We start from the raw sequence: 17,394 nt of genomic DNA, 5'->3' as shown, positions 1-17,394 counted from the left end.
CACATCAAGGGAGGTTAATTGTTTCAAATTAAATATGATAGAGTGGAAATATGGGACAAAGTATAAAAGCGCAAATGTGGGACAACTTGTTAAAGTTTAAACATTGAATGAAAGGAGGTGGCACGCATCAATTAATGAAGAATTTCTGAAATTTTATTCCCTGTCACCTATGCAGAGCAGGGGTTTATTCACGTCCAAAATTGTAAAATGTCAACCCAATAATGTAACAGAAAAATTACAGAAATTTTTTAACCTGTCTACTTGGTAGAGCAGGGGTCTATGACAGAAAAAAATTGTTTGTCACCCGAAAAAGTAAAAGAAAAATTATTGAAATTTATTAAGCTGTCAACTAGGTAAAGGAGGGGTATAATACACCCAAAAATTGGTGAATTTCACCCGAAAATGTAACTGACAAAGTAGTGAAATGACATAAAATACGTACAAATAAATAAAAAAATATTGATTTTATGAGGTGGAGTTCCATATGGAGTAGGAGTTTGAGGAGGCGGTGGACATAGCGGTGTAGGTGGAAGTGGCGGTGGAGGAGGACGAGGTAGCCAACACTGGTTTTTGGTTTTAATTTTTTATTTATTTTTTAATTAGGGTACACTCCAAAAGAGTCTGAAATATCCAAAATACACGAATGAGCAATTGCGCTGCAGTATAACAATGGCTGGTTAAGGCCGGTATACATGTCTATTCTGCACAAGGTACGGAAAATCCCTGTGGGATCCATGCCTGGTTCATTTTAATGAACGTGAGCTTGTCCACATTGGCTGTGGACAGGCGGCTGCGCTTGTCTGTGATGACTCCCCCTGTCGTGCTAAACACACGTTCAGATAATTCACTGGCTGCAGGGCAGGCCAGCACCTCCAAGGCGTAAAGGGCAAGCTCAGGCCATGTGCCCAATTTGGATACCCAGAAGTTGAAGGGGGCAGACCCGTCATTCAGTACGTGTAGGCGTGTGCACACATACTGCTCCACCATGTTGGTGAAATGCTGCCTCCTGCTAAGACGTTCCATATCAGCTGGTGGTGCTGGTTGTTGTGGCATGCTGACAAAAAGCTTTTCCACATTTCGGACATGCTAACCCTGCCTTCTGAGGTGCTGGCGGTGCCCCAGCTGCGTTGGCGACCTCTTCCTTCGCTTTGTGCTTCCACTGTGCCCCCGCTGTCAGGTGGGAATGCCACCAGCAGCGCGTCTACCAGCGTGCGCTTGTACTCGCGCATCTTACGATCATGCTCCAGTGACAGAATTAAAGAGGACCTTTCACTAGTGTACAAACTAAAAACTAACTATATCAGTGGGCAGAGTGGCGCCCAGGGGTCCCCCTGCACTTACTAGTATGTCTGGGTGCCGCTCCGTTCACCCGGTATAGGCTCCGGTGTCTGCGCTCCCTCTGTTGTACTGGACTGATTTTTTTTTGTATGATGCGTGTCCCTTGCTGCAGCGCTGGCCAATCGCAGCGCACAGCTCATAGCCTGGCTATGAGCTTGGTGACCCAGGTGGTGGTGTTGCTGCCAGATCCTCTGTTTGCGGGGGGTGGCAAGTGGCACTGTCACTCCAGAGGTGGATGAAGAGGCCGAGACTGCAGCAGAAGAGGAAGCAGGAGGAGCCAGAGACCTTTCTTGGTTTTCGAGGTGTCTACTCCACTGCAGCTCGTGCCTAGCACTTAGATGCCTGGTCATGCAGGTTGTGCTTAGGTTGAGAACGTTTATGCCTCGCTTCAGGGTCTGATTGCACAGCGTGCAAACCACTCGTGTCTTGTCGTCAGTACATTGTCTGAAGAACTGCCACGCCAGGGAACTTCTTGGAGCTGTCTTTGGTGTGCTCGGTCCCTTGCTGCGGTGGGCAGTACCAGGCGTACTGTCTAGGGGACGGCTGCTCCGCTTTTGCAACCTGCTCCCTCTTCTGCTGTGCTGGTGGCTCTGTGCGACCACCGCCTCTTCCTCCGAACTACATAGGTCACTCGCATGACCTTGATTCCATGTGGGGTCGAGGATCTCATCGTCCTCCACATCATCTTCCACCTAGTCTTCACCCCTGCCCTCCTTGTCTGTCTGCACACTTTCGAAAGCCCCAGTAGTTGGCACCTGTGTTTCGTCATCATCCGAGACGTGCTGCGATGATCCTCCCATGTACTCATCTTGAAAAATAAGTGGTTGGGCATCGGTGCACTCAATCTCTTCCACTTCTGGGGCAGGGCTAGGTGGATGGCCCTGGGAAACCCTGCTAACAGAGTCATCAAAAAGCAGAAGAGACTGCTGCATGACTTGGGGCTCAGACTGCTTGGCTGATTTGCAAGGGGGTGAGGTGAATGACTGATGGACATCGGCTGCAGGTGCCAACTCTGATCTTTCAGCAAGAGACTGGGTGGGAGACAATGTGAAGGACCTGGAGACACTGTCAGCAACCCAATCTACTATCGCCTGTACTTGTTCAGGCCTCACCATTCGTAGAGCCGCATTAGGCCCGACCAAATACCGCTGCAGGTTCTGTAGCCTTCTCGCACCTGAGGAAGGGGTTTCACTTGTGCGTGTAGCTGGCACAGATCGACCACGTCCTCTCCCTGTAACAGGAGCTCCACCACCAGCACCATGACCTGGGCCACGTCCCTTATTTGACGCTCTCCTCATATTTCTCAAATTTGGGATCTTGCCCTAAATGGGTGTTTTATTAATAGCAGAATAGAACGACCGTATATAAATGTTGGATCTCGCACGTACAGATGCAGACTAGTCCGCAATTAAAGTTTTTTTTGCCCAAAATGGGTGGGTGTTTAATAATTGAATAGAACCACAGTATGTAAAGGGTGTATCTCACACGTAAAGATCCAGACTAGGCCGCAATTTAAGGTTTTTTTGCCCAAACTGGGTGTTTGTTTAATAACTGAATATGACAGCAGTATGTAACCCTTGAATTTCACACGTGCTGATGCTGCAAGGGCAGAAAAATTGTGTATTTTGCCCACAAAGGATGTTTTATTAATTGAAGAATATAACCACAGTATCTAAAGGGTGTATCTCACGTACCAATCCAGACTAGGCCGCAATTTAAGTTTTTTGGCCAAACTGGGTGTTTGTTTAACTGAATATGTGAGCAGTATATAACCATTGAATTTCACACATGCTGATGCTGCAAGGGCTGCAAAATTGTGTATTTTGGCAAAAAAGGGTGTTTTTAAAAACCCAGAAAATGATGGCTGTATTTCTAGCTTAAATTGCACACTGACTAATCCTGCAAATGCATCAGATGTTGTATATTGCCAAAAAAGGGTGATTATTATTATTATTTTTTTTTTAAACAGATTATTAGTGCAGTATTTCAAGCTTTGATTTGAATGTCACAAAAGCTCAGATGCAGTTCTGGTGCACTGAGCTTGCATAAAAAAATCGGATAAAAGTTATTTTTTTCTGTCACTGGGCTCTGGGCAGGGTAAAAAGACAAAACACAATGGGCCAGATTTATCATTAGCTCAGGTCAGAATAATGGAGTGAAAAAGTCCCAAACGCTAAAACTGCGCACAAATTTGCGACTTTTTTTCTGCTCCGCACTATGCTCGCCAGTTTTCTGAAAGTGGGCGTGTTTTCTTATGTAAATTAATCTCTAGACAGATTTACTATTGGGACTATTTAAAAAGTCGCAAAAATCTTATGAGACTTTTTAATAGAACATGCGACTTTTTCATAAAAACGTGCGACTTTTTCGTAAAGATGTGTGACTTTTGTAAAGCTGCTTACTGACGGATAAACTGCTACCGTCAAACCACATTTATTACAGTCTTAAAGGGCCGATCATAAATCTGACTTGGCTAAAACTGACTTTAGCCATATGTTAAAGTGGAGTGAGCTGTCAGAGTAATGATAAATCTGGCCCAATGTATGTAGATCGCTGAGTTAGATTCAGATTTTGAGCAAAGGTTCTCTCCCTGAAATCACCAGCAGCATCCTCTCCCTACACCAAGCACAGCAGAGTGACGTGACTCCAGCTTATATAGAGGCTGGGTCACATGCTGCACCTGCCAATCACAGCCATGCCATTAGTAGGCATGGCTGTGATGGCTTCTAAGGTCAGACAGTTAAACGCTTGTTGATTGGCTCTGCAGCCTTTCAAAAAGCACTAAGAAATCACCGAACCCGAACTTTTACTGAAATGTTCGGGTTCGGCGTCCAAAAATCCTAAAGTTCTGTACGAACCCAAACTTTACAGTTCGGGTTCGCTCAACCCTACTCGGAACCACTTCTGGCTATGTAGCACTTCATGCTGGTGATTTAACTACCCACAAAAGGAGATCGTGTCCCTGCATCCTTTTTAGTATTGCTTATGCAAACCTGTCGGCTTTTACTAAGAGGTTTATCACATTTTTTTCACTATATTTAACATATACGCTCGGAAAAAGATGCAAAAGCGTAAATCCTTGCAGTATCCAGACAAAAAAAAAAAACTTGTTAAATGGATATTTTTAATATTTTTTTTTTTACCCTATGGTATGGCATCCAATTAATATATACTGTATGTCATATGTATACCTTACATGTGGGACAAAAGCCTAACGGATCAAACTGATTACAGGTGACTCATGGGTGTTTTTATTTCTCTTGTAAAAGGAACGTGCCCCTACACAATTTGCCACCGGAAGCACTAATTGGACCGTGTCCGGATATAGCAACACCCTCCCAACTGGTAATACCGAGTGGTCATGTTATTCATAAGTTTCTAGCAGGAATAACAGAGGAACTGTGCAATATAGAGTTACAAGAAAAATGCTCCAGAATAGAAGTATTTGCTAAAACAGCATCTCAAGAGAGCTGTCAGGTCCTCTTTAAAGGGTTTTCCCCAGAAAAATACATAAATTATATAGCTACAGGATAAGTGATAAATCACTGGTACCCCCATCATTCACTAGAAATGAGTATTCATCTTGACTGTTTTCCTCTGCCATATAACTTCTGAATGGAGCGGCAGGGTACATGCTCGGCCGCCAGTTAAATTCCTCCACGTCAGTCATGCAGTGAGGAGTCAGGGCTCCCATTTACCGTAGTCGTCGATGGGGTCCTACCGATCATATACACTGCTCAAAAAAATAAAGGGAACACAAAAATAACACATCCTAGATCTGAATTAATTAAATATTTTTCTGAAATACTTTGTTCTTTACATAGTTGAATGTGCTGACAACAAAATTACACAAAAATTAGAAAATGGAAATCTAATTTTTTAACCCATGGAGGTCTGGATTTGGAGTCACACTCAAAATTAAAGTGGAAAAACACACTACAGGCTGATCCAACTTTGATGTAATGTCCTTAAAACAAGTCAAAATGAGGCTCAGTAGTGTGTGTGGCCTCCACGTGCCTGTATGACCTCCCTACAATGCCTGTGCATGCTCCTGATGAGGTGGCGGACGGTCTCCTGAGGGATCTCCTCCCAGACCTGGACTAAAGCATCTGCCAACTCCTGGACAGTCTGTGGTGCAACGTGACGTTTGTGGATAGAGCGAGACATGATGTCCCAGATGTGCTCAATTGGATTCAGGTCTGGGGAACGGGCGGGCCAGTCCATAGCATCAATGCCTTCGTCTTGCAGGAACTGCTGACACACTTCAGCCACATGAGGTCTAGCATTGTCTTGCATTAGGAGGAACCCAGGGCCCACCGCACCAGCATATGGTCTCACAAGGGGTCTGAGGATCTCATCTTGGTACCTAATGGCAGTCAGGCTACCTCTGGCGAGCACATGGAGGGCTGTGCAGCCCTCCAAAGAAATGCTACCCCACACCATTACTGACCCAATGCCAAACCGGTCATGCTGGAGGATGTTGCAGGCAGCAGAACGTTCTCCACGGCGTCTCCAGACTCTGTCACGTCTGTCACATTTGCTCAGTGTGAACCTGCTTTCATCTGTGAAGAGCACAGGGCGCCAGTGGCGAATTTGCCAATCTTGGTGTTCTCTGGCAAATGCCAAACGTCCTGCACGGTGTTGGGCTGTAATCACAACCCCCACCTGTGGACTTCGGGCCCTCATATCACCCTCATGGAGTCTGTTTCTGACCGTTTGAGGAGACACATGCACATTTGTGGCCTGCTGGAGGTCATTTTGCAGGGCTCTGGCAGTGCTCCTCCTGTTCCTCCTTGCACAAAGGAGGAGGTAGCGGTCCTGCTGCTGGGTTGTTGCCCTCCTACGGCCTCCTCCACGTCTCCTGATGTACTGGCCTGTCTCCTGGTAGCGCCTCCATGCTCTGGACACTACGCTGAAAGACACAGCAAACCTTCTTGCCACAGCTTGCATTGATGTGCCATCCTGGATAAGCTGCACTACCTGAGCCACTTGTGTGGCTTGTAGACTCCGTCTCATGCTACCACTAGAGTGAAAGCACCGCCAGCATTCAAAAGTGACCAAAACATCAGCCAGGAATCATAGGAACTGAGAAGTGGTCTGTGGTCACCACCTGCAGAACCACTCCTTTATTGGGGGTGTCTTGCTAATTGCCTATAATTTCCACCTGTTGTCTATCCCATTTGCACAACAGCATGTGAAAGTGGACAGTTTGATTTCACAGAAGTGTGATTGACTTGGAGTTACATTGTGTTGTTTAAGTGTTCCCTTTACTTTTTTTAACAGTGTATTTATGACCTATACTGTGGGTAAATGATAAATGTCTTTTCTAGCAAACCCCTTTAGAGACTAATGTGGATCGGACAATTTCAGACAAAAATATATATAATTTTTCTACTTGGTTAAATAAGCTAATGTTTCTCTTTTTTTTAGGACTGAGCGGTCGTTTTTTTGTCACGACTCTTCCAACGATATACCAGTAAGTGAATGTATTACCTTACAGAAATATACATAATATCTGGAGTCAGGTGCAGCTCGGCTCTCCCCTTTTCTATTGTTCTGCTTTGTTATAAGAGTACGGGTGAAACTCAAAAAATTAGAATATTGTGTAAAGTTCATATATTTCAGTAATGCAACTGAAAAGGTGAAACTAATATGAGATAGACTCATTACATGCAAAGCGAGATATTTCAAGCCTTTATTTGTTATAATTTGGATGATTATGGCTTATAGCTTATGAAACCCCAAAGTCTCAAGTTTGAGGTACCCTTTACTCAGGGGGTATAGATTAATTAGCTGACTAGGACAGTATACTACTACAGAGGGATCTGGATAGATTGGAGGCTTGGGCAGATAAGTGGCAGATGAGGTTTAACACTGATAAATGTAAAGTTATGCACATGGGAAGGAAAAATGCAAGTCACCCGTACATACTAAATGGTAAAACACTCGGTAACACTGACATGGAAAAGGATCTAGGAATTTTAATAAACAGCAAACTAAGCAGCAAAAACCAGTGTCAGGCAGCTGCTGCCAAGGCCAACAAGATAATGGGTTGCATCAGAAGGGGCATAGATGCCCGTGATAAGAACATAGTCCTACCACTTTACAAATCGCTAGTCAGACCACACATGGAGTACTGTGTACAGTTCTAGGCTCTTGTAAACAAGGCAGACATAGCAGAGCTGGAGAGGGTTCAGAGGAGGGCAACTAAAGTAATAACTGGAATGGGGCAACTACAGTACCCTGAAAGATTATCAAAATTAGGGTTATTCACTTTAGAAAAAAGACGACTGAGGGGAGATCTAATTACTATGTATAAATATATCAGGGGTCAGTACAGAGATCTATCCCATCAGCTATTTTTCCCCAGGACTGTGACTGTGACGAGGGGACATCCTCTGCGTCTGGAGGAAAGAAGGTTTGTACACAGACATAGAAGAGGATTCTTTACGGTAAGAGCAGTGAGACTATGGAACTCTCTGCCTGAGGAGGTGGTGATGGTGAGTACAATAAAGGAATTCAAGAGGGGCCTGGATGTATTTCTGGAGCGTAATAATATTACAGGCTATAGCTACTAGAGAGGGGTCGTTGATCCAGGGAGTTATTCTGATTGCCTGATTGGAGTCGGGAAGGAATTTTTTATTCCCCTAAAGTGAAGAGGGTTGGCTTCTACCTCACAGGGTTTTTTGCCTTCTTCTGGATCAACTTGCAGGATAACAGGCCGAACTGGATGGACAAATGTCTTTTTTCGGCCTTATGTACTATGTTACTAGAGTGTGACACTTTGAGCCTAGAATATTAAACTTTTTCACAAAATTAAAACTTTAAGCTGCAATAATGCAATTCCTTTTCATTTGCATTACTGAAATAAATGGACTTTTACACGATATTCAAATTTTTCGAGTTTCACCTGTAGAACAATGGAAATGATGGACATAGTAAAATAAAAGCTCCTGGCGGATTCCATGGACTACAGTGGGGTCTGTGAGGTGTCTGTCATGTTTTTTTTTCAGCATTCAGCTGATATAAATGCTGCACTATTTTGTCCATCATACAGCTAAGATGCCAGAGCGACGTGAAAGTATAGAGGGGACGGACAAGACAGACCGCTGTGTGGATGTGATAATGTAGCAGAGTGCATGCAAGTGCTGCAGCTCATTAGCCACATCCCCTCCCCCTCTCTGTACTTTCACTTTGCTCCTTAGCACACACAGCTAATTTCTTATCAGCTGTATGTAAGATCATAATTCATGACAGAGCTGAGACAGCTCTCTGCTTTAAAGTAATCCGTCCAGCTGTGTTATTAGGATGGGTTTTGTGTGTGCTCATAGGGCAGCAACCATTTTATTTCCCCCGATGCTTACCCCCTTAAACATTATAAATAATTAAATTTATTTGGGAATGTTCTTATAATGAAGTAATATTATTCAGTCCTTAAGAACCCCTTTAACTGAATTCTGCATCTGTGGCATTTTTTTTTTTTTATCTCCAAGTGTCATCGATGGAGTGTTCAGACGTTATCATGGCTCAAGGATTGCTGAAGACCTTCACACATTCATTACAGAGAAGAAATGGAACGTTATAGAGCCGGTTGCTGGATGGAAAGCGCCTTCATCTTGCTTGTAAGACAAACATTTATTACAGCTTACCTTAAAGGGGTTGTCCAGTTTTTTATTTTTTTGTTATTTATATGTTTCTAGCTAATCAAATGTAAGGGGTTTACAATTCACTTACTTCATCTGCAGTGGCCCCTTTCTCATATTTCACTGAGGGTCACATGACCTGTGATGTCAGCTTCTCTCCCTGCTCTGATGATATTTTGTGCACAAACCTGAGGAGCCGGTCTGTGTCTGTCCACACACCCCTGCACTGCCATCTGCCCTGTGTCTCCCCTCCACTCAACTGTTTAGCAAAGTTTAACCCTTTCTACCATCACAGCACAGACTCGGGGTTGAAGGGTTTGCGGAGCAGCTGCCGGGCTTTCTCTTCTCCAGGCAGTGGAGAGAAAAATGCTGGGCACAGGTTCTTCCCTCTTTACCCTGCAAACACCGAGCTGACAGACTAGAGGAGCTCTGCAGAGCATTGCACTAGAACAGGTAGGGGGAATATCCTGTGTGTATCAGAAATGTCATTGTACTGTACAGCTGGGACTTGTAGTCCTACACATACAACATACAACATGAGTATCCCAGCGGTCAGACATTTTACTCGGGACAGCAATTTTATTCACTCCCTTTGCAGAACAGGGGGAGGGAAAAGGCAGTCTTTGACGCCCACAAATATTCATGAGGAAAACCTCACAGATTGCATGTAAACAAAGGGCCAGATGAGAACTAGGGAAATAAGTAAATAGAATTTTTATTTATTTTTTTGCCTAAAACTTGCTTGGCTTATGTATATATTGCTGACCTTAAGATTTACAGTGCTGTATTTTTATTTTTTTTATATATAACTCTCACAACCCCTTTTAAGGTAGTGGTCCACATGTTTAACACCAGGTCTTTTAGGTCCAGAACGGAGTGCTGATTCATTTTATTTTTATGTGTCTTAAAAAAAAACACCTTTTTATTAGAGGTTCCATAAAACATATACATAGACACCGCATGTAATCATTAAGTGTCAGAATAAAAGGATGCATGCAGGCCTCCATAGTACATACATAGGTATTGAAAAGAAAAGGAGCCAGTATTTTCCAGGAAACAAGAACTATAGACACAGTCAATAACCAAGCCCCTGAGGAAGGCGTCTTGGGGCACAGGGAGACACCGGTGGTCTGGTGTCTTCGTAGCCAAAAGAGTAGATGCGTAAGGGTGAGTCAAATTACATTTGAAATGAGGGGGTAGAGAGAAGAGCCGTAGCAAGGGGCCAAAATGGTAAGTATGCTGTCCCTATGCAGCACGGCCACGGGGGGGGGGGGGGGGGGGGGGTACGCATTAGTGTGCAGGAGGCCTTAGAGAAAAACACAAAAAACTGACAGAAGATTAAATTATAAGAATAATTTCAAATACATATCAATAGTAACACGGCTAATTTCCCTCAGTGTTACAAGTACTGATATTTATTTTATTTATTTATGTTTTAGCTTTCAATTTGTGAGATTTTGACTGTCCTATAAGATGTCCTTCTTTGGGAAGGACCAACTGTGAGGGAAGGGGGTGTTGATTTCATAGAACATCTGGCCAGAATTCAGGCTCAGTAAATCAATTTGCCAAAAGTGAATCACAGAACTAGTAAAGCAATTTGCCCCTGCATCCTAGTGGGCAAAGCATTAGTGAAACATATATCAGGTGAAAAATGATGGGTATTATCCTGTCCAGCTAGATGAGGGGACAGCTGCTTGTGAAGGGTTCATCTGCTAGAGCAGGAGACAGCTTCTTGTAAAGCGTGTATAGGAGTCTCTCATACACGCAGAGTCTGCTGCAGCCACACACACTGAGGAGAAAGTGGGAGAGGATTTACCTTCCCTGTGTCTACTGCTTCTAGTGAGATTACCCAGAGCCTCCTTCTCTAACTGCCCCATAATACACAGGAATCCATCTTATATTAATGCTAATTCACCATCCAGCAGGACGAGCAGAGGTGGGACCTGCACCTGTCTGACATTGGTGCCATGTCCTAGATGAAACATCCCCTTTACATCCCTTCCCACTGTGGGCAATGTTGGCTGAATACAGGAAATGTCTCGCCTTTTTTTTCTGCCAGTTAAAATCAGATAGCGACATTTCTATGCCGTTTTTAATTTCTGATTGCAGATTTATTTATTCTCTTTTCTGAACATGATTTTGGGACAGCCATCTTGCCTGGACATTTACAATGCATTAAGAAAATTACTTTACGGGAGCCCCATTGGCCATAGACACAATGGTCAGGAGGGGACCTCGTTGACTTACATGGGGGAGTTTTCAAGGCATGCTCTGTGACCTGTGCAGAGATCATTGTACAAGGAAAGAATAGATGAGCTGTGAAGCCACCTATTGTGAATGGTGGATCCTGTCTAAGGCTACTTTCACACTGGCGTTTTGGCTTTCAGTTTGTGAGATCCGTTCAGGGCTCTCACAAGCGGTCCAAAACGGATCAGTTTGTCCCTAATGCATTGTGAATGAAAAAGGATCCGCTCAGGATGCATCAGTTTGCCTCCGTTCCGTCTCCATTCAGCTTTGGAGGCGGACACCAAAACGCTGCTTGCAGCGTTTTGGTGTCCGTCTGACGAAACTGAGCCACAATCTGGCACAATAGAAAACTGATCCGTCCTCCATTGACTTTCAATGGTGTTCAAGACTGATCCGTCTTGCCTGTGTTACAGATAATACAACTGATCTGTTCTGAACGGATGCAGACGGGTGTATTATCTGAACGGATCAGCACCAAATGCGAGTGTTAAAGTAGCCTTATCTGTACAGAGAGGCGATATCACTAAAGGTAGGATTAGAATGATAGATAAGCAGATAACTGCAGTAAAGTGATCTGAACAGACCGGCGCCTATTATTAGGCCTTAGGGCTCTTTCACACTTGCGTTCTTGTGTTCCGGCATAGAGTTCCGTCGTCGGGGCTCTATGCCGGAAGAATCCTGATCAGGATTATCCTAATGCATTCTGAATGGAGAGAAATCCGTTCAGGATGCATCAGGATGTCTTCAGTTCCGGAACGGAACGTTTTTTGGCCGGAGAAAATACCGCAGCATGCTGCGCTTTTTGCTCCGGCCAAAAATCCGGAACACTTGCCGGATCCGGAATTAATGCCCATTGGAAGGCATTGATCCGGATCCGGCCTTAAGCTAAACGTCGTTTCGGCGCATTGCCGGAGCCGACATTTAGCTTTTTCTGAATGGTTACCATGGCTGCCGGGACGCTAAAGTCCTGGCAGCCATGGTAAAGTGTAGTGGGGAGCGGGGGAGCAATATACTTACCGTCCGTGCGGCTACCCCGGGCGCTCCAGAGTGACGTCAGGGCGCCCCAAGCGCATGGATCACGTGATCGCATGGATCACGTCATCCATGCGCATGGGGCGATCTGACGTCATTCTGGAGCGCCCCTGGAGCCGCACGGACTGTAAGTATACCGCTTCCCCGCTCCCCGCTCCTACTATGGCAACCAGGACTTTAATAGCGTCCTGGCTGCCATAGTAACACTGAAAGCATTTGGAAGACGGTTCCGTCTTCAAATGCTTTCAGTACACTTGCGTTTTTCCGGATCCGGCGGGCACCTCCGGCAACGGAAGTGCACGCCGGATCCCAACAACGCAAGTGTGAAAGAGCCCTTAGTTGCCCCTGTGAAAACTGCAGGATTTTATGGTTTTTGTTTAAATATAGATATGGAAAATTAAAAATACCCACTAAAAATTCTTCACAATAAAAATATATTCACAATAAAAATTTGATTTAAACAGTAGGTCATTTTCTGATGACACGTTTCCTTCAAATCTATTTCTGTCAATGGATCATGGCAGCCACTGCGAGTATTCACTTAATATAACCGTGCTTGATTTCTACTGGCGCGCTATATTACCATACTCTTTCAATTAGGACCCCAGTTATTTACCCCGTGCTACGCTGTAAATTGGAGATGCTCAATGTGCACATTTCTTTATTTTACTTTGCATCTATTTGCTTTTTTTTTTTGCGTTTTCTGTTTTTGCTGCTAGCAGGGGATTTTTGGAGGCGCCGTTGACTTAAATCTCAAAGACCTTGTATTCAGACCAACTTTCTGTCTGCTTCCTAAATAGAACTCACGTTTTCATTCTTTCTCCAGCACTGGCCTTTTGTCTGAAGATTACAATCAATTTTTCAAATAAAATAGAGTCCTGCTGATCATAATTGTAGGAAATGCCTGTGAGAGACGCCAGTGCCAACTGCATCCTGTTCCAAACACAAGAAGATGCATGAAGTTACTTTTGGTTATTTTATTCCGTATGTGGCCTGTTTTAGGTACTACCCACATACAGTATATTTATATGGACACACGTCATCACTGAAGTGTCAGGTAGAGAATAGAAGTGTGTAGGAAACATTACAGGTTAGTTTCTGGTAGAACAGCCACATACAGAATACGTTTTAGCATTCCTTTTATTCTGTCTTCCATAGCTTATTAGAGATGCATTAAAGGGAATGTTTCATTAGAGACCGCCCCTTTTAAAGGGTAACTGTCATTTTTTTCATCAAAAAAATCTATTTTGGCATATGTTACTGCTGCTGCAATAAAGCAATCTTTAGTTTCTTAACATACCACTATTTTCTTTGAGATTTTCCCTTAGTTACGGCTGTTTAAACATTTACGATATGAGGATCTTCTCAAGATGGCTCCTCTGCCAGTTCTCTGAGGCCAAAACTGCTTTCCCTCACTTCACATACACACTTGCTGTAGCCAGCATCTCCCTGTCAGCCAATCAGATTGGATTACTTAGAGACACGCCTCCTCACTCTGAAGCCTAATGCAGGCGTGCAGTGTGAAGGACAGCCCCTCTGTCTTCCTAGCCGGAGACAGAAGAGCCATAGCAACGGTCTTTTACGGGAGCAGTGGAAAGGGACAGGAGACCTTAACGAAAGCTGTTATTATAAGGTAATTACAGATCTTTTGACAATCATTAACAGACTAACTCAGGTATACATGCCTAGCTCTAATAAACTAGCAAATTGCAGTTATGCAATAAATGTCATGTTTTTATTTTTTTTTATTTGCTAGTTTATTAGAGCTAGGCATGTATACCATTTTGAATGCCGGATACGGCACAAATACATTCCTATGGAAAAAAATCCGGCATTCAGGCAATTACATTTCACAATAAAATACCCATTTCACAATAAAATACCCATAATTTTTCACCTGATATATGTTTCACTAATGCTTTGCCCACTAGGATGCAGGGGCAAATTGCTTTACTAGTTCTGTGATTCACTTTTGGCAAATTGATTTACTGAGCCTGAATTCTGGCCAGATGTTCTATGAAATCAACACCCCCTTCCCTCACAGTTGGTCCTTCCCAAAGAAGGACATCTTATAGGACAGTCAAAATCTCACAAATTGAAAGCTAAAACATAAATAAATAAAATAAATATCAGTACTTGTAACACTGAGGGAAATTAGCCGTGTTACTATTGATATGTATTTGAAATTATTCTTATAATTTAATCTTCTGTCAGTTTTTTGTGTTTTTCTCTAAGGCCTCCTGCACACTAATGCGTACCCCCCCCGTGGCCGTGCTGCATAGGGACAGCATACTTACCATTTTGGCCCCTTGCTACGGCTCTTCTCTCTACCCCCTCATTTCAGGGGAAACCGAAGGAGCCAGGACCCAGTGGTATGAAGCAGGTAAGAATGCTTCCATACACAGGTTCGGGGATGTTGGGGAGGGGGGGGGGGCAGGCTTAAAGCTCCCCAAATGTGGACAGCCCTCTATGTCCAGTCTTGTCAAATAAACTGAGAAAAACATAAGTTTCCAATAGCAAATGGCAGTTGTGTTTTGTCATGGCTGTCTACCAGTCACAGGATGTGTCTCTCCCTCTATAAATCACACTGTCTCCCCAGTCACATTAGATACGGTCTCCAGCCGGATCCAGACAACCAGCTGTGATAGTAAATTAATTGATTGTGTTATCTCTGTAATGCTGGACTCTTCTCTTTAGGATGTCTGGGATGGCCGGTCTGTTTCACTTATCCGGATGGATTCGGGTAAGAGTTTCTGTTCACTTTACATAGATCATTTCATGTGTCCCTGATATTGATACTTCACATTGACAAGTACAGATGTGTCACCCTTACCTTACCTCAAATTTGGTTAAAGACTCCATTTACTCATGAAACCGTCACAATAAAGTATCGCAACAGGTTAGTAAAACTCTTGCCTGACTGCAGTTCACTTCATGACCACTGGGTGGCCACACATAGACAGATATGGCATAGACATCTCGTGGCACTCTATCACAAAATCCATTTTTTATCTTTTTTTTTCCTAACCTGAACATCTCGTGCCTCACAGCTCGGGATACAGTATGTTGTGTCAAGAGGATGGGTAAGGAGGGCACATCTGTATGCCTTTAGCATGTTGTAAATCAGAAGTCCATGCACAAGTATAACAGAGCGGAGTTGGTCTTTTGTTGTAACTCGTCGCAGCAGATTTATTATTAGTGTCTGAAATGTAGACAACATAAACTAAACTAGAATGCATTTTTCTTAGTAAATGTTATCCTTGGTTTTAGATCTGCAAGTAAAGTTACGGTATTATCTCCCTTGCAGGAGGCCTTCTAGTCTCCATTCATAGGGAAAATGATAATCTTTTTCTAAGAAACATTTGCAATGTGGTTGCCATTTCCTTGAAAACAAGGCTTCTCTCCAGCTCATGGACAACATGCTCTATTACATCTGGTGCTATTCTCTTAACTATGTGTGTTTTTTTTTTTTTTTTTTGTTTTTTTTTTTGTTTCTTCATGCACCATAAACTTCAAATGACCCTTTAAGGAATAATCACTTGGGATGGTGTCTAATTACACTGGACCACTAATGCACAGCAGTGCGCAGCTTCTGGTGGTCCCACACAAATAGGATGTTAGGCTACTTTCACACTGGTGTTTTGGCTTTCCGTTTGTGAGATCAGTCATGGGCTCTCACAAGCGGTACAAAACGGATCAGTTTTGCCCTAATGCATTCTGAATGGAAAAGGATCCGCTCAGAATGTATCAGTTTGCCTCCGATAAGTCTCCTTTCCGCTTTGGAGGCAGACAGCAAAACGCTGCTTGCGACAAAAATGAGCCAAACGGATCCTTTCTGACACACAATGTAAGTCAATGGGGACGGATCCGTTTTCACTGACACAATCTGGCACAATAGAAAACTGATCCGTCCTCCATTTGACTTTCAATGGTGTTCAAGACGGATCCGTCTTGGCTATGTTACAGATAATACAAATTGATCCATTCTGAACGGATGCAGACGGTTGTATTATCTGAACGGATCCGTCTGTGCAGAACCATGACGAATCCGCACCAAACGCGAGTGTGAAAGTGGTCTTGTTCCTATGTATTGATTTTGTTGGTTTACAGAAAATAAGAGCAAACACTATTAATTAATTCCTCAAATTGCAATTGCTTAAATAAGGCTAAATGCATGTTTTCTTGGACAATCCAGCAGCAGTACGTACATGTATCTCTTCTGCTCACCCCAACTAATTTAGAGTACTCTCTGCGTTACTCTTCTCCTGTCTTATAAAGCTAGCTGCCATTACTATAATATTTCAGTCTCCCACCCCAGTGTATAATGTTTCAAGAATGAAATCTAATTTTATATTTGCAAATTGGCGCCATCTACTGATCTTATCTGATAATGGCACTGCAGCTAAACCTTAGAAATAAGCAATAAAAAAGACCTCTTAACCCTTTTAGGACCCAGACTGTTTGGCCTCTTCAACCCAAAGATACTTTTTCACTTTTGCCTCCTCACATTCTGACAGTTGTGTGTTTTTTTTTTTTTTTTTTTTTTTTTTTAAACTACCCGTATGAGAAATCGTTTACTTGCACTATTTTGCACTGCATGTACATTAGCATTGCTATTCTAAAATAATAATATTAAAGAGGCCGTCCAGCTTTTTTTAATTTTTTTTTAAATTAATAGACCCCTGCAGTGTGTTGTACCTGTTGAAAAACCAATACTCACCTGCTCCCCACCACCCTGTTGAGTCTCCTGGCTCCCTTCAGTGTTTTTTCAGCTCTGGATGGACAGGTAATGTGTACCACTGCAGCCATTGACTGGCTTCAGCAGTGATGTGTCCCCAAGCAGCACATTACTGCTCAGTCATTGGCTGCAGCAGCGCATGTCACCCTGTCCATCCGGAAGTTTACAGGACAGGGACCAGAAGACCACCAAAGGGAACCAGATCAGCAGGGAGAAGACGAGTATGAGTTGCTTAACACACTGATGAAATCTGGTTAAAAAAAAACAACTAATATTGGACAACCCTTCTAAGGGCTTTTTCTTCACACTAGTGTTTTGGCTTTCCGTTTGTGAGATCCGTTCAGAGCTCTCACAAGCGGTCCAAAATGGATCAGTTTGCATTCTAATGCATTCTGA

The 17,394-nt window shown here is 43.4% G+C and overlaps 1 protein-coding gene across 1 annotated transcript in view; it reads left to right on the top strand.

Moving 5' to 3' along the window:
- TMX4 (thioredoxin related transmembrane protein 4) overlaps positions 1–17,394 on the top strand; it is a 121,345-nt gene that overhangs the window by 56,938 nt on the left and 47,013 nt on the right. The window contains exons 3-5 of the mRNA XM_040429855.1: positions 6,769–6,814; positions 8,832–8,960; positions 14,958–15,003. Coding sequence (XP_040285789.1) covers positions 6,769–6,814; positions 8,832–8,960; positions 14,958–15,003 — 221 coding nt within the window. The remainder of the gene's footprint in view (positions 1–6,768; positions 6,815–8,831; positions 8,961–14,957; positions 15,004–17,394) is intronic.

This window comes from Bufo bufo, chromosome 4, assembly GCF_905171765.1.
Source record: "Bufo bufo chromosome 4, aBufBuf1.1, whole genome shotgun sequence".
NCBI classification, from domain to species: Eukaryota; Metazoa; Chordata; class Amphibia; order Anura; family Bufonidae; genus Bufo; species Bufo bufo.
This window is presented reverse-complemented; position numbering and strand designations above follow the sequence as displayed.